This window comes from Megalobrama amblycephala, linkage group LG6 (genome assembly GCF_018812025.1).
Source record: "Megalobrama amblycephala isolate DHTTF-2021 linkage group LG6, ASM1881202v1, whole genome shotgun sequence".
Lineage (NCBI taxonomy): Eukaryota > Metazoa > Chordata > Actinopteri > Cypriniformes > Xenocyprididae > Megalobrama > Megalobrama amblycephala.
The window spans coordinates 32815447-32835628 of record NC_063049.1 but is presented as its reverse complement, the minus strand read 5'-3'; the positions used below and the strand labels follow the sequence as shown (position 1 = coordinate 32835628).

The window sequence follows — 20182 nt, the reverse complement described above, 5'->3', positions numbered from 1 at the left end:
CTGAAACGGGCCACCTGACCTGTTTGAAATGGGTGTGAAGAGTGGCAGGGGGTACATACAAGCTTTACGCAAGGTGGCATGAAAGCAAGTATGAAGGAATGTGCCACTTCAGGGCCGTTATGTAACTCAGCTTAGTGTCCCACTGTCTCCCGTGTTCATCGGCCAATGACACGAACTACGTAAGAGTTATTGTTGTAGAAGCCTTGAGAAATTGTTCAAGTGTGCAAATGATAAATGCAGCACTCTAGTTCTATGAGAAATTAAAAAAAAAAAAAAAAATATATATATATATATATATATATATATATATATATATATATATATATATATATATATACAGTACAGTCCACTAAGACCACTAAGATTTTTAATGTTTTTAAAAGAAGTTTCGTCTGCTCACCAAGGCTACATTTATTTAATTAAAAATACAGTAAAAACAGTAATATTGTGAAATATTATTACAATTTAAAATAACTGTTTTCTATTTGAATATATTTCACAAAGTAATTTATTCCTGTGATGGCAAAGCTGAATTTTCAGCATCATTACTCCAGTCTTCAGTGTCACATGATCCTTCAGAAATTATTCTAATATGCTGATTTGCTGCTCAATAAACATTTAATGTGTACAATTGTACAAAATATTTGTGTACAATATTTTTTTTCAGGATTATTTGATGAATAGAAAGTTCAAAAGAACAGTGTTTATCTGAAATCTAATCTTTTGTAACATTATAAATGTCTTTACTGCCACTTTCGATTGATTTAATGCATCCTTGCTGAATAAAGTATTCATTTCTTTTCAAAAAAATAAAAATAAAAATTCTTACTGACCCCAAACTTTTGAACGGTAGTGTATAATGCTACAGAAGCTTTGTATTTCAGATAAATGCTGTTCTTTTGAACTTTCTATTCATCAAGGAATCCTGAAAAAAAAAGTACACAACTCTATATATATATATATTTACAATTATTACAATTTGTACTGTATTTTTACCCCAAACTAATATATATATATATATATATATATATATATATATATATATATATATATATATATATATATATATATTAGTTTGGGGTAAAAATACAGTACAAATTGTAATAATTTAAAATATTACAATTTAAATAAAACATTTTCTAATTCAGCAGTCATTACTCATGAATAGAAAATTATTGGTTGGTTGATTTGATTGATTGATTGATTGATTGATTGATTGATTGATTGATTGATTGATTGATTGATTGATTGATTGATTGATTGATTGATTGATTGATTGATTGGAATGAAATTATATGCTCTTAAATAATTAAGGCGTGCTGGTCAAAGTTTGCGTCAATTAAAATACAGACGCAGATGCACTGTGAAGACGCAGTAGTTTGTTCTGGTCAGGTTTGTGTCAGACCATCTGATGATGCAGTGTGTTGGTTTGAAGAGGCTGGGTAACATGAAGGAGTGCTGGCTATGAATGGACAATGGCCTATACTGTGAACCCTGAGTCTTGTGATGGGGGTGGACTGACTGTGCCATGTGGGTCCTTGCATGGCTTGGCACTGAGTTTAGTTCTCACAAGACATCAATATAATTAAAACAAAACAGACTTGTGATTTAGGCTTTTTCTTTTAAGCTGTAGTGTGTCATTTTTGGATTTTAAATACTGAGACAATTATAAGTAAGACTGTTGTAGGTTGAAGTAGTAGTTCGTTAATGAGCATTTTATCATAATTTACTCAGCCTCATGTCTTTCCAAACATGTATGACTTTCTTTCTTCTTTGGAACATTAAAAAATATATTCTCAGAAATGTTCATACAACATAAGTCAGTGGAGTCCGATGTTGTTTGGACCCCAACATTTTTTACAATATCATCTTTTGTGTTCTGCAGATGAAAGAAAGCCAAGTAATATGATGGCGATTAAATGATAACAGAATGTTCATTTTTGAGTGAAATGTCCCTAAAGTGTGCACTGTAAACATCCAAACATTGCTCTTCTGCTGTAAACTATTTCTGATATGAAAGTCTGTCAGATGATAACTGACTGTTCATGAACAAATGATAACTTTGCAGTACCCAATAAGGTGCTCTTTGATGGATCGATTGGATTTCAGTTTGATGCACAGTTCTGAGAATGTAGGCAATATTGTAGGGGGCCGTTGGTGTCTGAAATCACGATACTATGGTGTTTGGTGCAGTGTGGCATGGCACTGGAGCAGAGGGACAGGGTGCTGGGAGTCCAGGAGGACAGGACAGATGGCTCCGCATTGGGCGCCACTGACACCTGAGTAAAGCAGTGCAGTGACTCATGCCCTGATGTAATCATTAGTAATGCTGTTTCAGCCTTCAACATTTTCCAGTCACTATCCATGAAGGTTGCCATGGCTTTTGTGGTTTTCAGGCCGTTATCACAGGGTTATGTATTTCATAATTTGTGACAGAGAGCTCATTTTCTCTTTAGCTAAACTAATAGCCATGTGGAAAGAAAACAAATGCTAAAGAGATAGTTCACCCAAAAATGAAAAGTCTGTCGTCATTGACTGTCCCTCATGCCAAAAAATAGCTATTTCTGTGAGTGCATATAATGCAAGTGAATGCGTCAAACCTGACGCTTCAAAAACCATGCAAAATGACAGTGACAGTGCTTCCTCATCTCTTCTTGCATGCACTTCAGAACGTGCTTACGTCACACTTGACAACAGGATGACTTTTAAGTCAAGCGTGAACGCATGAACCCTCGTTTGAGAGTTGCCCGGCAGCGATGATTTACAGTTTAAAATGTTTAAAATATTAGTATTTTTCTCTCACACACTTATCATTTGGTATCAGAAGACATTGATTCATCCACTTGGATCGTTTCGATTGCCGTCGTGTTCGCTTTGTGTAGTTTTTGAAGGGTCAGCTTTGAGGGATCTATCTACTTGAGTGTGGCACAGGACGGGATTTGAAATGCTGAGTGCGGATGTTTGAGAGAAGATACTGATGTGTGTGGAAATTGTGAGAAAGAAATCACACGTGGGACAAAATCTAATTACTGTATCTAACAATAAAGGTTACTAATTTGTTTTGTCTTTAAGAAAGTTATTTGTCTATTGTGCAAAAGGTCATGGGTTTGATTCCTAGTGAACAAACTAAAAAAAATCTCGGATGAAATAATCTACCAAATAAATGCATTGTGATTAAGTGAAGTTTGTTGGCTGATCGAGTGCTAATGCTGAAGAGCACAAATGGGCACAAATGTCCCAACCAGAGGTTGCGTTAGACTTTAACATTGTCCGTCATTTTGACGGACAGGGTCGTAAAAAATCCGTCATAATCTATTATTACCCGTCATTTTAATTTTCCTATTTTAATTATAACACCACCTTTAATTGCTTTTATTTTTGTTCACATTTGAACAAAAATAAAAGCAATTAAATGTGTTATTATAATTAAAATATGAAAATTAAAATGACGGGTAATTCACACATGAAATTTCTCTGTACTGTTGTATAGGCTACGTGTTGGTAGCCATTAAAGAAAACGTAGTTTCATATTTATGTTTAAATAGTTCTATGTTATGTTTGAAATTCATTTATTTGATTATGAAAAGTGAACCGCATGAGTAAGATGCATCATAAGATGATCAATATATTGGGAGACATGGAGTGGGTTAGACATGATTTTGACCACTTCATTAAGTTTTGTTTTGTAGAAAGCCTTTCTTTAAAGTGAATTTCGTTTTGTAAAAATTGTATCTTAATTTTAATCAATTTTTTATCAACCAATTGCCTGGATTTAATAAATAAGAAGCAAATATAATCATGACATGGAGGCGCGGGCGCGATCACTGGCGTGAACTGGAGCGCGTCTTACAGGCTAAATGAACCGAAACTCAGCGGCTGCTTGCCTCACAGTCACAGACATGAGAAATATATCTATAGAAAGCTTTAAATATCTTTAACGAAAATGAAATAATTCAAAACAAAAAGAAATAGGCTAGGCTACTCTGATTATGTAGACTAAACCGAATGAAATGTGCATTCTCTCTCTAGGCACGTCCATGAGGAGATGATGAGAGTCAGTATGTCAATTTCATCTTTGCAACCGATGCTGATTCAGAAAACATTACTTTATTAATAAACAATTAAAATGTCACCTTGCTGTTTTGGTCACATAAGACCAATATCGATTCGTAAATTCCAGTCGATTGGTTGGCTATATGCTGTTTTCAGTTGATGAATAAACATTAGCCTACATAGTGCACCTCCCATCCAATAAATCGCAATAGGCTTAAAGGTTTGTGTTGCTTTTTATATGGAACAAAGTCTCAGATTTCAAATTCTGTCCATTTCATTAAGAAATTCAAGCAATAAATACCGTTTTGGTGCTCTTTAATGTGGCGTCATATAGGCTATCGTTGTAGCTTCTGGGCACTCTCCTGTGGGTTATCAAACGCATAGCAAAAGATTTGTGCCAGTTTCATTTTTGTTCTGGATCCAGAGCTCTGCTGCTACATTGGAGCGCACTCGCCACCAACTGGACAGGGGTGGGAATTACAGTTACAATTTACAATAGATCACCCTCAGTGTAATCTGTGACGGATGGCCTTCAGATTTTTCCGTCATTGATAAAAAAAAATTCCGTCAATGACGGATCATTTTCGTTTAACGCGACCTCTGGTCCCAACGTACAAATGTTTTAATATCTTAGAAAAATGTGCCCACTTCTAGAAGCTCTAGCTAGTTTTTACCATGAACCCAAGGGCTCAGTGTTTGGCTGGTTAGCATTGTCCAGCTAGCCCCTGTTGGTAGATATTGTAAATACACCAATGGGGCCCAAAAAGCATCTTTCTCTATTTACGGCCATCTACAAATTGCGCATTTTATTTATTTATTTCATTTTTTTTTTTTTTTATTCATCTTTTAATTTATTTACTTTCTTCTATGTGAACTGGACTTAGAATAGTCATCAGTGTAGGGTTTGGGGCTGTGTGTGTTCTTGTGGTGTCATTAGCCAATCAGTTTCATTATGATTTTCCTCCAATTCCATTGATTTGTCCGATGCAGTTGCAGTTCAGGTGATTCACAAAAGCTTTCTTTGATCAAAGATACTTGCGGAGTACACTGCACTAGTCTAGCAATTACCATTACCATTGAGATGAATAGAAATGCTTTCAGGTATGATAGACTTCTTTGCATGTACCTTTGTAAACAGCACCAACTGAGAGAGGAGGGTAGTGCTTAACATCCATGTGAATCTGATTTCTGAGACATCTTAGAATGCCATTGCAATCCTGCTGTGTGATCCAATTCACCCTGGAAAGAATCCTCATGAGGAATTAAGGACAGCAAACACACCACGTCAGCAGCCATTAAGGACGTCTCTCCATGGATCTCCAGGCCTGGGAGTTGAAATCGAATCACCTCTCTTGACATCAACAACTGATCTGTGTGAGCCTCTCACCCTCCCCATGGTGGTGGTGCTTGGAAAACTGTCCCGCTGCCATCATGTTCTCACTGCTGTGGTATCATGCACACCTTCATCTCCAGTGACACAGTCAGTTCTGCCCTGGAACAGCAGTACTGGTTATGATGCTTAATTTATAAAACATACAAAATGCTTCATGATTATTCAAGTATGTAAATAGAAACTACTTTAATGACAAGACAAGGCAATGTAGCTTTTGTAGAAAAAACCAATAGTGTATACCTGTCACAGTAGCAAACGTTCTTCCCTCTGCAATGTTAAAAGTTTATAGCCCGCCCAACTCAGGAACTTGAGTATAAAAATTATCCCCAGTATAAAATACAACTTGAGAGGTCATTCGTGTCCAGTCTTTAACTAATATTTACAATAATTCCGATGGCACGTAAAGGCAGCATAATACAACGGCTGAGGGAGTGTTGGCAAATTTAAAGTTTTTCTCTCTTCTGACCAATGTAATCAATCTCAATATTTTTTGCTTCTTTTGTAAAGTCATAGCGAAACAATGGATTTTGTTTTGTGATTAGGGCTAATGGAAGTGCAAAAATTATATTTGTTGTAGTTTCTGTTCACCACTATAGAAGTTAACCTGCGGCGACTTCTGCTTCTGAGAATCCCGGAAATGCGAAAAGGGTCCAGTCTATCATCGTATTGTAATATGGCTGTAATATGGCTGTGATTTGGCTGTGAAGAGCGTACGCCAGTTCAATAGGTAGCTAAACAAACAAGATGTATTCGATCTTTCAACCTTATCTATGTGATAAGAGTGTTTATTTTAGAGTCTGTCAGTCTGCGTGTGTGTATGTATGTATGTGCATGTGTGTGTATTTGTGTGTATAGTACTGGCACGGACTGAAGGTCAGGGGAAGTATCAGTGACAGGAAGTGTTTGGGTGCCAGAATCGGACCAGGTTACCACCATAATGAATGGCCGTGCTGAGTGACACCTGGCCAGTCTTAAAGTTTGAAGCAAAACAGGACCCACCTCTCCATTCACCTCACACATGCACTCTAGAAGTGCATTCAGACAGTATTCACATAATTCACTTATGTGGACTTTCACACAAACGCACCTCCAGTCTCATGATAAGTCCCATATGCACCTGCTCCCACCGTGCTGACAGGAGCACAGATGGGCACTGACTAAGTACAGTGCTACAATAACCCGGTGTGGACACACCAATCACTGTGACCTGAATATCACCTCGCTTAATACCCTTCACCTCTTCACCCCATCGATAGATGCTGTCCCAGGTGGACGAAACCTGTTTTTGAACTAAATTAAATCTTGAACTTTGTCCACAAATAAGTAGAAGCCATCTAACTGTATATGATACAAACCCTGAGGTGATAACCAACCTTTAGCCTGTTCAGATAGTGGAGGGGGAATGCCAAGAACAGTTAAGCCTGCGGTTTCATTCCATAGGGACATGATATGTCTCAGTGGAGGACATGGTGTCATCCCATAGTGCACGGTTTGGGATGAATCATAACATAACACCCCAGAGCATTTTTGTGTCTGGGCAGCTAATGGGATACTATGAAGCTGAACAAGAGCTTTCATTTATATCTGTGCATTCCCAAACTACATATAATGTCATTCTGCCTTGTATTAGATGCATGTAGGTCTGAATATCAAGCTATTGAAGAGACACATTTTTGGATTCAGGAGAAGACTCTGACATTAACAAAACATGGCCTACATTTTTAAAAGCCTCATGACTCTTGTGTGCTATTGTAAGGATATGAACGGGAATTAATGAGTCGATTGCATTGCTAGAACAAATGTCTCTAGTATTTGCAGAAGAGAAAAGCAGGAAAAGGATGTGCATGTCTGAGTTTATTCAGAATATGCTGATGTAATGTATACAGGAATATTCCAGCTGTGGATCATATAAACATCTTTTTAACCAGTGTACCTTAACCAGAAAATTATGTCTATATAAATGCTGTCAATTTTGGATCTGGAATATAAAAGTATGTATATATTGATTTGATTATGTGTTTTATTAAGTTTTTTAAATATTTCTGTATAGCTCTGAATTTATTTTTATTTCAGTATTTGTTTTAGTAATTTTACTACTACTTTTATTTTAGTTTCTCATTTTCTTGTAGGTTTTTTAAAGCCCAAAGTATTCACTTTTTACGTTTACGCAAGGGTCAGCATACAGTGCGTATGCATTTTACATCTACCCTAGTGTACACGTAAAAAAAACTAAGTATACCCAGGACTTAAGGTGAAGTTTTTCATTGAATATTTATATTTTATTTTATTTCAGCTTTATTTCAATTAACAAAAATGATTTCTAATAGTTTTAGTTGCTTTGGACCCCATTGACTTTCATTGTATGGACGAAAACACTCAAAACATTTTTTCAAAATATAAACCCGATTCCAAAAAAGTTGGGACACTGTACAAATTATACAATGCAATAATTTACAAATCTCATAAACTTATATTTTATTCAGTTGTTGATATTTTATTCACAATAGAATATAGATAACATATCAAATGTTGAAAGTGAGACATTTTGAAATGTCATGCCAAATATTGGCTCATTTTGGATTTCATGAGAGCTACACATTCCAAAGAAGTTGGGACAGGTAGCAATAAGAGGCCGGAAAAGTTAAATGTACATATAAGGAATAGCTGGAGGACCAATTTGCAACTTATTACATCAATTGGCAACATGATTGGGTATAAAAAGAGCCTCTCAGAGTGGCAGTGTTTCTCAGAACTGAAGATGGGCAGAGGATCACCAATTCCCCCAATGCTGCGGTGAAAAATAGTGGAGCAATATCAGAAAGGAGTTTCTCAGAGAAAAATTGCAAAGAGTTTGAAGATATCATCATCTACAGTGCATAATATCGTCCAAAGATTCAGAGAATCTGGAACAATCTCTGTGCATAAGGGTCAAGGCCGGAAAACCATACTGGATGCCCGTGATCTTCGGGCCCTCAGACGGCACTGCATCACATACAGGAATGCTACTGTAATGGAAATCACAACATGGGCTCAGGAATACTTCCAGAAAACATTGTCGGTGAACACAATCCACGTGCCATTCGCCGTTGCCAGCTAAAACTCTCCTCTATAGGTCAAAAAAGAAGCCATATCTAAACATGGTCCAGAAGCGCAGGTGTTTTCTCTGGGCAAGGCTCATTTAAAATGGACTGTGGCAAAGTGGAAAACTGTTCTGTGGTCAGACAAATCAAAATTTGAAGTTCTTTTTGGAAAACTGGGACGCCATGTCATCCGGACTAAAGAGAACAAGGACAACCCAAGTTGTTATCAGCGCTCAGTTCAGAAGCCTGCCTCTCTGATGGTATGGGGTTGCATGAGTGCGTGTGGCATGGGCAGCTTACACATCTGGAAAGGCACCATCAATGCTGAAAGGTATATCCAAGTTCTAGAACAACATATGCTCCCATCCAGACATCGTCTCTTTCCGGGAAGACCTTGCATTTTCCAACATGACAATGCCAGACCACATACTGCATCAATTACAACATCATGGCTGTGTAGAAGAAGGATCCGGGTACTGAAATGGCCAGCCTGCAGTCCAGATCTTTCACCCATAAAAAACATTTGGCGCATCATAAAGAGGAAGATGCGACCAAGAATACCTAAGACAGTTGAGCAACTAGAAGCCTGTATTAGACAAGAATGGGACAACATTCCTATTCCTAAACTTGAGCAACTTGTCTTCTCAGTCCCCAGACGTTTGCAGACTGTTATAAAAAGAAGAGGGGATGCCACACAGTGGTAAACATGGCCTTGTCCCAACTTTTTTGAGACGTGTTGATGCCATGAAATTTAAAAATCAACTTATTTTTCCCTTAAAATGATACATTTTCTCAGTTTAAATATTTGATATGTCATCTATGTTGTATTCTGAATAAAATATTGAAATTTGAAACTTCCACATTATTGCATTCTGTTTTATTCACAATTTGTACAGTGTCCCAACTTTTTTGGAATCGGGTTTGTATCTCGTGTGTATGTTCCATAGAATAATGTTTGGAACAACATGTACATTAATATTTGTTTATTGTTTGTCATAGTTTAAAACTAGGAATCAGGTTCTAATGCCTCAGACCACAAAAGGAAATAAAAGTGTCATTGAATGAGAGCAGTGCCTTTTGAGGACAGCTTCCTAGCTTTCGTTAGGTGCTTTTTATAAGCCCGTTCCGTGTCATGGCATTCACCGCAGTGACTGAGGTACAGTGCGTTCTGTTCTCCTCTTAATTCACACATGCCAGTTTGTGGAACACCTGCATGGTCTTTCTGAGTATCAAGAAATGTCATATGACATTGTCTATTATGTGATATTTTCACTGACTTTAATGATAACATATGTGCATGGACCTCAGCAGGAGTTCCTTCTGGAGAACTCAATGCATCGTAGCAGTGGTTTGGATATGTGTGGGATATAAGTCCACCACCCCTCCATGTAGCCTCCCCAACCCCCCACACTTCCTGTACCCTTTCCCATGTGACGGCCGCAGCACCTGCAAGCACGGGCAGGAAGCCAGCACAGGTGCTAACGTAGCATCGTCTGCTCGCGGCTTGATCGGCATGCCAGCAGCTATCAAACCCTGAGAATCTCATACTCGCACACTTCCTCCCTGTCTGAGTCTGTGACACGGTGAGCACTGCAGTGTGCCGAGATCCATCGTTATATTACACAGCGAAACTCCGAGACAGGTGTTACGTGTGTGTGTGAATGTATTTAGGCTCGGGCCTAGTGAAGGATGTGGTGGCTTTGAGCTCTTCTGTCTTTTACATGTGCATGTGTAAATATAGAAATAATCAGTTACGGTTGCAAACCTGATTCATCAATTAGCTCTTCTGTTTGCGCACTGTTGCTTTGATTTTAATCAAGGCTGCTTCACTGACGGTGGATTCCGCTCTGGGTTGGTGCTGCAAGAGCAAACAACCTTTTAACTAGCTGTTTGATCCCTTATGCTCTCAGCTGCCATTAGGTCCTTACAGGCAGAACTTCATATCATTCAAGTTGACAGGATAATGGTATTGAAGTAGCTGATGTGGTCATTTTGTTAAGAAAAGTATTTAGAACTGCATTTTTTCTGTTATGGCAGTGCTTTTATAATTAGTGTTTGCAAAGGCAATGGTTAGCGATTTAAACAAACTGTTAGTAATGAACTTATCCTGCAACATTTTGTGTTACGTTTTGTATTTTTATAAGAAAACAGACTTCATTATGCCCTCATTATGCTAATTTACTAAATCTGCTCTAGTATATTTATTATATTTCATTGTTTTTGTTGTTGTTTTAAATGTTGGTTTTATTTCAGTTTTATTTTTAGTTTTCATAAATGTAGTACTTCAGATTAATCTTATTTTAGTTACAGCTAAAGGGAACATTTCCAACTTTCCTTTAATTTTTTGTTTGTTTTTCATCTTATATTTATATTTCATTTTATTTAAGATTTTTTCAATTAACAAAACGTTTTTTTTTAATAGTTTTAGTTGACGATGACCCGTCCGTATTATATTTCGGAAAGAACACATAATGTGTGGTCACAGTGCCTCAAAACAATAATTAAATTATCTTCAGAAAATAACCATTAGAGTTTATTTACCCTAATGCTTAAAGGGATAGTTTACCCAAAAATGAAAATTCTGTCATACTGCCCCTCAAGTTGTTCCAAACCTGTATAATTTCTTTGTTTATACAGGTACTTATTCGAGGCAGTTAAATAACCATCAACCTTTGTTTTCAGCTGACAAGTATTTGCTTCCAGGAATATGTCTAGAAAATCCCTGGAATGGTTTTGTTCATGGAAACAATTATGGATGAGTATAATGGAGTGCACACTACCAGTGTAAAAGCTTTGTTGTTACTTATCTTAGTTCGACTGTCCATTTTCTGTTCTTCAGTGTCCTATTCTTTGACCCTCCCACCCCTCCCCACCATCAACTTCTGGCATTCCTGGAAAGCCTCTTTCCTGCCGATACCATCATTTATGCATCCAGCCTCACTATATATATTTTTTCTTCTTCATCAGGCACTCTTAGTGCCCCATTTCCAGAATTGTGTACTTTGTCCAGCAGGCCTATCTGCACAATCATCTTCCCCTCAGGCCACAGCAACAAAGCTGACAAGCAGACCCCTCCCCCATAGCACATGAGCTGGTGATGTGAAACAGGGCCTGTTAATACCTGAGAAGCTCTCATTTTCTAGGCATGGCTATTTTTATTACACCGGAGAGAAAATCACCTCTCTTGCACCAATTTGAAATCATCAGTCTATAAACCACTAGGTTTCCACTTTAACACTCAATTGTATTATGTTCTAATGATATTTTGACACTAAAATAACCAAATAGACATTAAAAGGGAAATATTTTAATGTCATTTTATCCTCTAATTCTTTTCATTCAGTTTCTTCTCTTTTTTTTTATTTTTGTTGATACATTACTCTTTAAAAGCTTGTGGTCGGTAAGATTTTTTTTAAAGACTTTTTTTATTCAGAAGAGATGGATTAAAATGATCAAAACTGACAGTAAAGACATTTATAATGTTTCTAAAGATTTCTATTTCAAATAAATGCTGTACTTTCGAATTTTGTATTCATCAAAGTATCCTGAAAAAAAACATATCATAGTTTTCACCAAAATATTAAGCAGCATAACTCTTTTCAGCACTGATAGTAATAAGAATCAAAATGATAAGAAGCAAAGAATTAAAACAATAAGAAGCAAATCAGCATATTATAATGATTTCTGAAGGATCATCTAATTCAGTTTGCCGTCACAGGAATAAATTAAAATATATTCAAATTGTGCCTTGGTGAGCATAAGCGACTTCTTTCCAAAACAATAACAAATCTTACAGACCCCAAACAGTGTAGTATATACACTTGACACATTTAGCCACAATTATTCTTAATCAGATCCCACTGTTAGAGTGAATGGGGAGCTCATTTACTTCCTTTTCAATAGATTGTTTCTGTGTGCATTTCTTGGAAACACATTAAACAAAAATCATAATTGTGTTAAGTATGCTGAAATAGTTATGCTATTATGAAGAGTTCCAAATAAACAAAGCAATGTAGTAATATAATTGATGCCACTTGATTCAAGTGCAGTTCCACTGGAGTGCAAGTTAATAAAATGGTAAATATATATATATTTTTTTTGATTCTGTTGTATTACTATATTTTACAAAGTTGATTTGTGAACAAAAAAAAAAAAAACTTATCAAATAAACAGAAAAATCTAGACATCTATGTAAATTTGAGGAGCATTTCAGCATGTGTTCCCTGTGAGGATGTTCCTACAAAAAATCTCTTGGAGCAAAAACCAGATCGGTATATTATTGTTTTTTTAGAGACTTTACTTTTAATTCTAACAGTTTGTTGTTGCTGTTGTTGTTATTAAATGAAATTTTTATTAGAGTAATTCATTGCCATTCCATAGAGGGTTAAACATTGATCAATGTTAGCAGGGATGGCTGTGCCACATCATCTGGGTCATGTCTGGACAGCTTTATGGCTGTGCTGTATGGCCCAGGGCTGCAGTTTCCTCTCAGCCCTGATTCTGAACGCATGATTTAGGATGGGAGCTCCTTCAGCCATCCAACAGCACTGTCTGTAGCTCATTAGCCAGAGACTTAAAACAGTTTTATATGTTTAGCAAAAAGAGGCAGTTAACCTGTGTTTCCTGTTTTCTGTGTCCCCTATCAGGACGCATCCATAGCGCATCGCTTCCACTTAATGAGGGAGAAGCATCCAGAGAAGTTTAACAGCAGGTAAGAGAACATGCATGTTCGTAAATGAGCATATGGAGAAAATGCAAATGGAAATTTCAATAAAAACTGTGCAGATGAATGACGCAAGTGAAAAGAAATGAGAAAAAAATATGGTGAAGTTTGAGGAGAGAACTAAAACCTTTACTGAGTTTCTGTCCAAATCAGCCATGACAAACGATGAACAACACAACATTGGTTTCAATTTCTGCCGAGTCATGCCGCATAGCCCTGCCCACGCTGAAAACTGAAAACTCATTGGACCAAATTTTAGGTGTATTTATCCTCTATATAAGTTAGGTTTCAGTTTATTGCTTCATGTGACTTCCACTCTTTTTGTATTTTAACATCTTTGACTTTGGTCTAAACACACTGTTTACACTTTTCTCTATCAATTTGGTGTCCTCAGATCAAAATCATTTCAAATGGAAGTTTTATTATTTGACCTTCAAAAAGAGACTTCTTTTTACCGTGAAAAATACCTGATGAATCACCATTCATCGCTTCATTCTGCCGGTGTCGGTGTCAGATCTAGCACAATATTGGCTGCCTGACTGTTTCGATTTCTTTGCTTACTCAAGTAGAGTCAGTTTGAATGGAGTTTCTTAATTAAATGTTATGCGACACATCTCTGCCTCAGCTGTGGAAGGTAAACCAGTCATGTATTCTTTAGAGTATCCATTTAAAGTGGTAGGGTAGAAAAGATACAGTCTAATTTGATCCCTTTACTGTTATCTCCACTCAGTTGTGTCATTTTAAGTAAGGAAGAGAGAGAAATGCTTGAGATGAGCAGGTAGAATGGGTCATGATGACGTTAGTGAGGCAATTCAGCATGAGAAAGGACCGTAGTGAAATCATCATTGCTCGGAGATACTTGTAGTTTACAATAAGCCTTCATCAGTCTTCCAGCAATAAAATGATAACTGCTAAAACTGACCCTAGAACAGCACTTTGGGTCGGCTCTAACAGCTCCATAAAATATGATGTTTTATCTTAAGAAAAAAGTCCCTCAGAGCCCCTGGTGCACTTTACAGTAGCCATTCCCAGCTCCCTTTGATGTGGATCTCTTTCAAGTCCGTCTCTATTCTCTTGGTTGATGCCTCTATTGAGAGATGCTGTAAAAAGCTTGCTTAGCCCTTGGCCGCGAAGCACTCTGAAAGAATGAGGCTTTTTGTTAAGCGTCAGTGGTCCTGCTTGGTAAGTCTCCAGGCATTTTAGTTTGCCATTCATTTTTTCACCAAAGCAACTCAATAACGCAGCACAAATATTGAGATTTATGCAACTGTTATTGGTTGAATAATCTGATGTGACTGGACAAACAATGTTTGGTAACACTTTACTTGAAGGGGTGTGCATAAGACTGACATGACACCTTCATAATCTTGACATGACACGTGTCATGAATATGAAGGAGGTTTTATGCATGTTTATGACAACTGTCATTAAATGTCATTCGCTCAATTATGTCATTTTTAATGCAAAGATGACATTGTTTGAGATGTCTTTGTTACGACAACTTGACATAAACCAACACATCATAACCTGTCAGTGTCTTTGTCATGACAACGTGACATTAGCAAAACATCATAACCTGTCATAAACATGACATAGCAGATTAATTATCAAACTTAAAAAACTACTTAGCTTTATGGGTTAACATTACATTACATTATTTTGGTAACACTTCAGTATAGGGAACACATATATAAACGATTAACTATGACTTTTCCCTCAATAAACTCTTAATTTACTGCTTATTATAGTTAATTGTTAAGTTTAGGTATTGGGTAGGATTAAGAATGTAGAATACGATCATGCAGAATAAGGCATTAATATGTGCTTTATAAGTACTAATAAATAGCCAATATTTTAGCCATATGAATGCTAATAGTAATAAGCAACTAGTTAAAAGACCCTAAAATAAAGTGTTACCATTATTTTATAACAGTGTCATCTTTTTTACGAAATTTGAAATTGTCTATTATCTGACCTTCTGTTGGAGGAAACTTAAAAAAACAAAAAACAAACAAAAAAAAAAACATGAAATGAAAAATAGTCATGACGCTGTTATAAAATTATTTGTCAGAGTATTGTCACTTAATGACATTTTAATGACAAGTTCAATTTGTACCACTGTACTTGAGCTCAAGATACATATTCATGACACTGTTATAATGGCCTCATGACAGCCAATGTCAAAACCAACTACATGACAGTTTAATGCAATGTTAACCCATAAAGCTAAATGATGTCAAGTTGTCATGACAAAGACACTGACAGGTTACGATGTATTGGTTTATGTCAAGTTGTCATAACTCGGACATCTCAAACAATGTCATCTTTGCATTAAAAGTGACATAATTGAGTGAATGACACTTAATGACAGTTGTCATAAACATTCATAAAACCTCCTTCATATTCATGACACGTGTCATGTCATGATTATGAAGGTGTCATGTCAGTCTTATGCACACCCCTTCAAGTAAAGTGTTACCCACGAGTGTTTACCACCGGCATTCGCTGTATCGTGTTAGTGGATTCATTATGTCGGACTCACCGCAGGTAACTCATAATCTGCAGTTGTTACTCCTGTCTCCTGACAAAAACATTGCATGCAGCGCCTGTGGAGTGTGGAAAGTTACTGGAGCGTGCAGCCGCGCTCGTCTCTCACAAGGAACGTCATGGCAGTGATTGACAAGCCAGAGAGCCAATCCGCGCACGTCTCTCACAAGGAATGTTACGGCAGTGATTGACAAGCCAGAGGGCCAATCGTTTACGCGATGATCGCGTAAACGATTGGCTGATGTTTTTAAGGCCCTACCTCGTGCACAGATGATGTATATTAATTTTATTCCTTTCAGTGCACCTAATAAATAGTCTTTTATCAGTTAGTAAAGACAGTTTCAAGTAATATTGCAAAAATGTATAAAACAAAACATCCTCTTTAGCAGCTTTAAGCAGCACAACTGTTTTCAACATTGAGAATAAAAAGAAAAGTTTCTTGAGCACCAAATCAGCATATTAGAATGATTTCTGAAAGATCATGTGACACCGAAGACTGGAGTAATGATGCTGAAAATTCAGCTTCACCATTACAGAAATAAATTACATAAAATTACATGAAATGCATCACATTGTTACCTTATCATTTTTTTTTAATTGATCAGTATACGGATATTTAATTATTCATGCTCATTTTGTTGTCATGTTAATATTTTAGATGACCTTTGTCATCATCTAACATTCACCTAAATTGTAAAAAATGCTAATAATTTGATAAAACTGTTAAAAGTAATCCTTAGCGAATCTCAAAATGAATATCCATTTGCCGTACTGTACATTATAAAGCTGTGATGCCTAAAATAACTTTTGGCGTTTAAAATGATTGATTTTAGCTCTTAGTCCAGAAAAACTAGTATGGGATTTTAATATCAGCCTATTAGTGGCTTATAAATATCAGTCAGAATTTTTAAATCAGTGCATCCCTGCTGTTTGTATCACACCACCTGTCACCTTCAGTCAATACAAACAATGAAAAGTCCCCGTGCTGACTCTTAGAACACCAATCAGATTAAAGGACCTGAACTACCTGCTGTATAATGCTTAAGTGATTATTTGCTATTTAAATGAAAGTTGGGTATTTTCTAGTGCCTTTCTGCTAACAGAATCTGTAAAACTGTGCCACAGGAAGTGTGTTTGAGTGGCAGTGACACGTACTGCAGATCATATTCACAACGTGACCGAGAATGGGTCCTGTATACAGAGCTCTGCTGTAAAACTCTGGATGCTGGTGTTACATAAAGATGGATGACACTCACCGCCACTCAGTTTACCATATTAGAGTGAGAACCTGTCACGGCAGCACAGCTTTTTTAATGACTTTTTTAAAATAAGTCCCTAATGACTCATACACGATCTGAATTATTGAACCTGCCTGGCTGAATTAACTAGTTAATGTTTCAGTCGTTTATAATTCATGCACCTAGATTTCCACAGCGCATTAAAAGTGTTGCAATATGATGCCAAATGTCTTTTGGTTTCCTTTGGTTTTCTTTCATTGCGAGCTTCATTCAAATGTGGCTCATTTGCAGTTCATCTCTAAGTGATTGACGGACAGAGAGCCCAAAATAAGAATAATAGAATTATGTCCTCAGCCTATTTAAATCATTCAGTGTTTAATCCCAGAGTGAGTCACCCAGAAACATAATATAAAACACTGCCAAACCAAATGCTTCATCTGCTTTGCTTTGTTCTGCAGATTTAGAATAGCAAGCCAGTGCATCTGCCAATCTATGGCTTTCTAATGGGGGCCGTGCTCAGTGTTTTTAGGATTTGAAAACGCGCTCTCAGAGGCAGCGTGCCACCAGATGGTACATAACTGATGGTTTCCATGGAGTTGCATGATTTATCCTCAATGAACTTGTTCATGTGACATGTTTCTGTCCAAATGTTGTACTTCGCTCTTATGGAAACTGCATTTTGTTTTAACTGGCACCAAGAACAGCATTTGGTAAAAAAATCCAGTTTAAAATTGAATGCAAATTCCTTTGAAATGTGTTTATATATGCGTGCGTGTGTTAACATCCACACGCATTCCCACAGTGACGTGTGATACGCAGGGGGAAATACGTGTGACTTCTCTCGCCTCGGTGCTCAGTGATCTGCGTCAGTAGTCGGTCTACAGGGAACCCGCAGCCCAGGTGCTAATGACCGTAAATGCACAATGGACCCAAGCCTCTGTGTCAACGTTCTTCCCAATGGGGCAGCCAGAGGAAGTTTTGGATTAAGAGGTGTCAAATTGCCCCATAGAAAAGAAAAAAGCCTTCTAAGATGCCTTTGTCTTTTTGATTAAAATAACAATGATGGCTCTGTGGACTGTCAGTTTCTCAAGCAAACAATAGCAAGAAGATGAGAGGCAGGGCTGAGTCGGGGCACATGGGGGGGGGGGGGGGGGATGGGAGACTTGTTTCTCCTAATATCACGGTGGATTATATTCTCAGAGTTTGTGAGTGATAAAAATAAAAAACCTAGAATAAAAGAAAATAAACATTAATTAACATTAAGAATATGGTAACTTGGTATTAGCCACCACTGTCTATAAAAAAATATTAGATAAAAATAAATCATCTGAAATCTGTTTGAGGCTATTTTATAATGTGTTTAAAATAGTAGTAGTAATTGTCCTAACCATGTTTTTCCACAGACAATACCCCTAAATAATATTATTATATATTCCAAAGCCTTGTCATCTTTAGTTGACATTGATCGTACAGCACCAGTCATTAAAGCTCTACTGTAGTTATAATGGTAAAATAATGGCAAAAGAAACATTATTGAATTATTAATGTGGATGAAGATTTGAACTTTTTTTTGAATGAATCCTTCACAATTATTTAATATGCGGCAGTCAGTGAGGGGTGGGGGTTGCATTAAAATGCATTTATTTCTGCCTCAAAAAGCCATTGATTGATTATCAGCATGTAACTCAGCATGTAAGTGGCCAACAGGCAAGTCAGTTAGACTACTGTATTTTCACATTGATCTGTGAAAAGCATCGGGCTTTCACCATGTGCTGTTTAAGGTCAGGTAGATGTCCTTTTTTACTCTGCAGCATGTTATTTGCTCCATAAAAATCAAATATGGTATTAAACATGCCATTACCGTAATGTCTGTTCTCTGAAAGACATTTTTCTACTATGGCTCCTTTTTTGACCTGCAGTAAAACATTAGTGTTTTTATCTTCTTTTTTTATGATTGTTTTTTGCAGACACTTTACAAGTTTTTGCAGGTATAGCTGACAGACACTTTTGTGAAGAATTTTCATTTTAGGGTGAACTAACCCTGTAAGAACGAACATTTTGTAATCCTCTGTCAGTTTTCAAATGTATCAAACTCTTTATAACAGAGTTTTTGATCATTTAATGTCATTGGTTTAAAGTTGCACATAAATCCTGCATTGTTATACAGTAGAGAGATAGAAATTAAGATATAACTGAATGAATAAAAAGGAGACTTCTTTCGTGAATTTATCCCCACCAGCCTCTAATCAACTTTCTCTTCCCAGTTAAATTTGTTGATTAAGGTAATAAATGTCATGAGATGAAACTGTACTGTTACAACACCTCTTCCTATCATGTGACCGACAGAGGAAAAGGCCAAATATGGTCCTGACCCAAGCTGCCGTCTGTCTACTCAGCATGTGAGCATGTGTTTCATAACCCCTAAGAAGGTGACTAGGATATGTCTATGTGAGCAATGATGTTTGTGTACTGTGTGTGTATGCATTGGCCAGTTCATTGTGTATTTTAGCGCAAGGACCGTATGCGTGCGTGGGTGTGCGTGTGCGCAAATCCCTCCGCGTGCACATATGTGTGTGTGCCGGGGCTCAGCAGAAACCCAGCGTGGCTATGTTCTGGAACCTGTTGTTCCCTGCTGCTCCATGCCCGTGGTGGGGAGGGATAAATATATGCTTCCCTTCCTCACTGTCTCTGGCTACTGCCAATAGAGCAGCCCGACAGAACGTACCCCCTGCCCTGACCCTCCTTCCCCCACACACATGCACACACACACACCCTTGCTGTTGAGCAGGTCACAGGCAGACTGTGGAGGAGCATGAGCTACCTGGAATCAGACTATAGAGTCAGAGAGCTAGCTGAAGATGTGCTGAACTAACTGCTGTGAAGTGTTCATTTGACCCCACCTATAAAGATGCCGCAACACAAAATAAATAAATGATATAATAATAATAATCATGGTAACACTTTAGTTGAGGGTCCAATTCTCACTATTAATTATTTGCTTAAAGCATGCATATTACTAGGATATTGGCTGTTTATTAATACTTAGAAATCACATATTAATGCCCTATTCTGCATGACCATATTCTACACCCCTTAATCCTACCCCCAATACCTAAATTTAACAACTACCTTAATAACTATTAATAAG

The 20182-nt window shown here is 37.1% G+C and overlaps 1 protein-coding gene across 4 annotated transcripts in view; it reads left to right on the top strand.

Moving 5' to 3' along the window:
* Nucleotides 1–20182, top strand: part of LOC125270478 (diacylglycerol kinase gamma) — a 146701-nt gene that overhangs the window by 93236 nt on the left and 33283 nt on the right. For all 4 annotated transcript variants that reach the window (XM_048194127.1, XM_048194125.1, XM_048194126.1 and 1 more), the window contains one exon: nucleotides 13173–13237. In XM_048194127.1, coding sequence (XP_048050084.1) covers nucleotides 13173–13237 — 65 coding nt within the window. The remainder of the gene's footprint in view (nucleotides 1–13172; nucleotides 13238–20182) is intronic.